At 36.0% G+C, this 4,659-nt stretch overlaps 1 protein-coding gene across 1 annotated transcript; it reads left to right on the forward strand.

Annotated features, from left to right (window-relative positions):
* The first annotated feature begins 1,432 nt into the window (after positions 1 to 1,432).
* LOC144834465 (uncharacterized) lies at positions 1,433 to 4,659 on the forward strand. The gene is made up of 2 exons (XM_078689264.1): positions 1,433 to 1,460; positions 3,811 to 4,659. Exons 1-2 carry the CDS (start codon positions 1,433 to 1,435, stop codon positions 4,560 to 4,562), a joined length of 780 nt encoding a protein of 259 aa, XP_078545390.1. The 3' UTR covers positions 4,563 to 4,659.

Here is a 4,659-nt window from a genome sequence, read left to right on the forward strand (position 1 = left end):
TACATCAGCATGTAAAAAAAACTAATAAATAATTAAAACAGCTGAAAATAAATAATATCTGGTGAGATCCGTGTACACACAACTTCCCTCTCGCATTTCAACCCAGTTACCTTTTCATTACTCTGCAAAAAAATGTTTATTGAAAATGGTATAAAACATTTCGTAATGCATTCCTTATTTTTTCAGATCTAATGATATAATCAGTCCTGTTTCATTTTCTTATTTAATCAACGAGGTTAATTCGGTATACAGTGTTACTGAACAGGAGTGGGCAAAGAAGGAAATTCCTTCCCGACCTGCTCTGCATAGGTCTTCTCCATTATAAACCTGAAACGTTTATAGGCTTCTGCTAGAGTAATGTTGACGCATGCTCCATGGTACCATTCACCACATAAATCGCATTCGATCATGAAACGCCCCTCCCATGGCTTCCTGCAATGACAGTAACTTCTGCATCCCCATCAGGGTCGGAATTTGCCAGAATGAGGTTGGTCCAATTTGGCAATTCCCGATCCCGACAGAGCTTAAGTTTATCGTGGTGGATTACAAATACTTTGTTACGTAGTCGCACACGGAAAGCATACGGGGCCAGCACCTCAATTACTACCCCCGGCCCCTTCCATGGCGCATTTAATTTTTTGAACAAAAGAAAAAGGATATGCTAAAAAGCAATTTCACAAACGAAGAGGCAGCCAGTGGACTTTGAGAAGCCTTTCTTAGCGGCTTAATCACGCACTCAAAATTAGGAAGTGATTTTGAACAAAAGAACAAAAACGACGACGACGATGGTTGTTGTATTTTTACCCGACAGTATGGAAAAAATGGTGAACTATGCCTGAGCAGGACGAAGCCAGAGGATGCCACATGATTCAGAATAGGGCTATGTTTTTACTATGCTCAAAAGGAAATTTGTGTTTATGCTATGCTCGAAAGGAAAATTTATGCTTACTATTGAATATAGTCCAAAATATATGCACTCAAATAAAAATTAAATATACATATCCCACTTACTTGTAGTGTACTTACAGTTTAGCTGTGGTATTCCTTTGTACAATCTGCTTTGTAGTGAAGAAGGGTGTGGTAGCGCTTGAAGCAGGGCACATTACACATTGGTACTTCGCATTGCTCACACACGAATTTGGTTTGGTGACGCGTTACTCCTCTCTTTGAACAAACAAGGCAGTCTGGTTCTGCTGTTTTTCCAGATGGCGTCTTGTGTTGATTGATCCCTGGAAAATGCCGTTCGGTCAGCCGCTGGGGTCGATCTGTTGGACGCCTTCCTGGCCTGGTAGGACGTCGAACGTAGCCTTCAAGCAAACCAAGATCGAGTCGCAGCTTGTCGGACCTAATACGGTCTAAACCATCTGTAAATAATAAATTATCAGCGTTGAAACAACGTTAAAATAGGTAACGTTGAAATAACGTTGATAAAATGGTTGAAAATGAAAGTTTGCCGCAACGTAAATTTCAACGTTGAATCAACATAGAAATTATCAATGTTGAAACAACGTTTTAATAAGTAACGTTGAAATAACGTTGAAAAAATGGTTGAAAATGAAAGTTTGCCTCAACAAAAATGTCAACGTTGATTCAACATAGATTATCAACGTTGAAACAACATAAAAATGTCTACGTTGAAATTATCAATGTTGATTCAATGTTGAAATTACTAACGTTGAAACAACGTAATAATTAAGTTGAAATGAAAATTTACATCAACATAAATTTCAACATAGATTTAACGTTGAAATAAGCAACGTTGATTCAATGTTGAAATATTAAAGTTATTTCAACATTATCCGCAAACGTTGAAAAACAGTTGAATTAAAGTTTAAATTAAAAAAAATGTCAACGTTGATCCATTGTAGAGTAATCAACCAAATTCAAGGTAGAAAAAATAACGTTTAATCAACGTATACAGATCAATGTTGATTCAGTGTAAACACATTTTTACCGTTGATTCAACATAGAAATTATCAACATTAATTTAACATAGCAATGGTTTAGTTAATAGAAGAACAGCTTATAGAAATCTGAAATATTTTCAATGGTAATTGATTTGTTGAATTACTATATCCAATTTGAATCAACGGTTTTAAAGTAGTTGGTAGTAAAGTATACTGTTACGTCGCAGAATCCATCAATAGAGACATTTTATAAATACTGTATATCTTACTAATCTTTAATTTCTATAAAAACATAAAATAACATTTAATCAGGTGTTATCAAATCATCAGGCAAAATTCAAGCAATCAAATAATGTACATCCTCACTGACAGTTCTCGGGTACCAAAGTTAAGTATAAAAAATATACTAATATCCAGTTTGTAATATGTTTGCCAACTAACATGATTGAATAACTATAAATATTGGCTGACTACAGTAAAACACAATAAATACAACACGCGTCACAGGTGCCTTGTGCTAATGTTGCAGAAGTCCAAATGAAATGGCAATAACACAATACTGTAATTGCATTGTTCCGATTAGTCAATAAACAGTTGCCTCGTTTCCTGTGTTGACATTGTTCTATGCTTTCTAAAAGTGTGGCAATAGGCAGGTTTCGCATTTTACGAATTACTGATACCGATACTGATACGTCATATGCGTATTTCGATATCCGCAGACTGTAAAAAAAGTTGTTTCGCGCTTTGACAACGAAATACGTGAATAGACGGCGCTTTACTATGTAAATATTATGATTGCATAATAATCGAACGTTGCATGTAATAATAAACATATTTTGATTGTGTAAGTATTACTTTAATTATGTTATGTTGTGAATATATAATGTTTGCATTCAATAATAGGATCATATATTATAGTTATTGTGTATGCAGTCGATTTTGGTGACCGGTCTCAACACCAAACAAAGTCATTAGCTTAGGCCCCTAGGCCCAGCCCTCTCGATGAGCCTGAACGACGAGCCTGAACGACGATCTAAAAATAAACCAAACTTGTCAAATTATGTTTATTTCTGTACTTAGTCTATTGACAGATTGTCTAGGCTTTGGTCGTGTATTATTTTAAAAAACCCATGTTATTTAACCTTTACTAGACCTAGGGCCAGGCCTACACAGTTTAAACTATTTTAATGTGTGCTGTGTACTAAATGAGCTAGTACTAGGCCTAGGCTAGGCCTAGCTAGTTGTGTAGATAGGCCTCTCTCTAGGCGGTAATTCCTCTAGGACTAGCCTGGCTACTACTACTAGTAATACTACTTTCTACATTTTTTTAAAATTTTAGTATTTATGGCGAAGTCCAGAGAAGAACGCGAGTTGTTAAAGCTTGCTATTGAAAATGATGATGATGAGTTAGTATACTTTCTAATTTCTAAACGACCCGAATCAACATTTTGTCATTTCACAAGATTCAATATTAATAATTTGACAAATTCTCAATGTATTAATAATTTCAGGTATGTATACAGTACTTTATTTATTTTTTGTACTCTGTATATTAAACATGCAAGTGATTTAATTACTGTAGTAAGTAAATGTAATGTAATGCGACATTTATATAGCACTATTTCATTAAGATCAGAGCGCTCTTTCCATATCATTCTTCTCCCCTAAGGATACCTTCGTGTCTGCAACACCAAGACTGCCTTCAACTGTCCAAAAGTAACTATGTATTGAATTCAAATAAGCTAAATTAATTCCATTTCAGATTTGACAAGCACATGATTTTTCAATTGGCCAATTCACTGAACTTGCCAGAGAAAATTGTCTGCCCGAATAGAACAGTTGTGTACCAGGTCGATGCACTCTGCATGCTGCTCAGAAGGATGGCATATCCAAACAGATTGAGTCCTTGAATCATTGTTTGGTCGCCCGAAGAGCATCCTCTCCTTCGCCATTTCGAAAACATTGGACATCATACATGATAGATTTGGACACCTGCTAAAAAATCTCAACAATGCATGGTTTAACGGCAGACTCCAAATATACGCAGACAAGATAAATAAAAAAGGTGCCCCTCTCAAGAACTGCATTGGGTTCATAGATGGAACCGTGAGACCAATATGCCGGCCTACTCACAATCAGAGGGTGTGCTTTAACGGGCACAAACGAGTACATGCACTGAAATTCCAATCAATTGTAAGCCCGGATGGCATGATTTGTAATTTGTATGGTCCTATGGAGGGAAGGCGCCATGATTGCGCTCTGCTTCGAGCAAGCAACATAATGGAGTATTTTGAGACAGACATGCGAAGGGATAGAGGTGGGTTACCATATTGCGTGTATGGTGATCCAGCCTATCCAATTAGGGATTATATCATTTGTCCCTTCAAGGCAGCTCAGCCATCACCGGAAGAAGAAATATTCAATAGAAGAATGTCTAGCGTAAGGCAATGTGTCGAATGGCAGTTTGGCAAAATCATAGCTAACTTTGCGTTCCTAGATTTTAAAAAGAATCTGAAGATTTTTCTTCAGCCTGTAGCCAAGTACTACATTGTAGGTGCTTTGTTGACAAATTGTCACTCTTGCTTATACAGTTCACAAACATCAGAGTATTTTGATCTAGAACCTCCTACTTTGGAAGAATATTTACAAAGATAATTATAATTCATAACATATTGAATTGAACTAATAAAGAAGAAAGACAAATTGTTATTTCAATTTTACAATTTATTTAGTACAAACTTTTGTACTGGAA

The sequence above is a fragment of the Antedon bifida genome, chromosome 2 (genome assembly GCF_963402885.1).
Source record: "Antedon bifida chromosome 2, ecAntBifi1.1, whole genome shotgun sequence".
NCBI classification, from domain to species: domain Eukaryota; kingdom Metazoa; phylum Echinodermata; class Crinoidea; order Comatulida; family Antedonidae; genus Antedon; species Antedon bifida.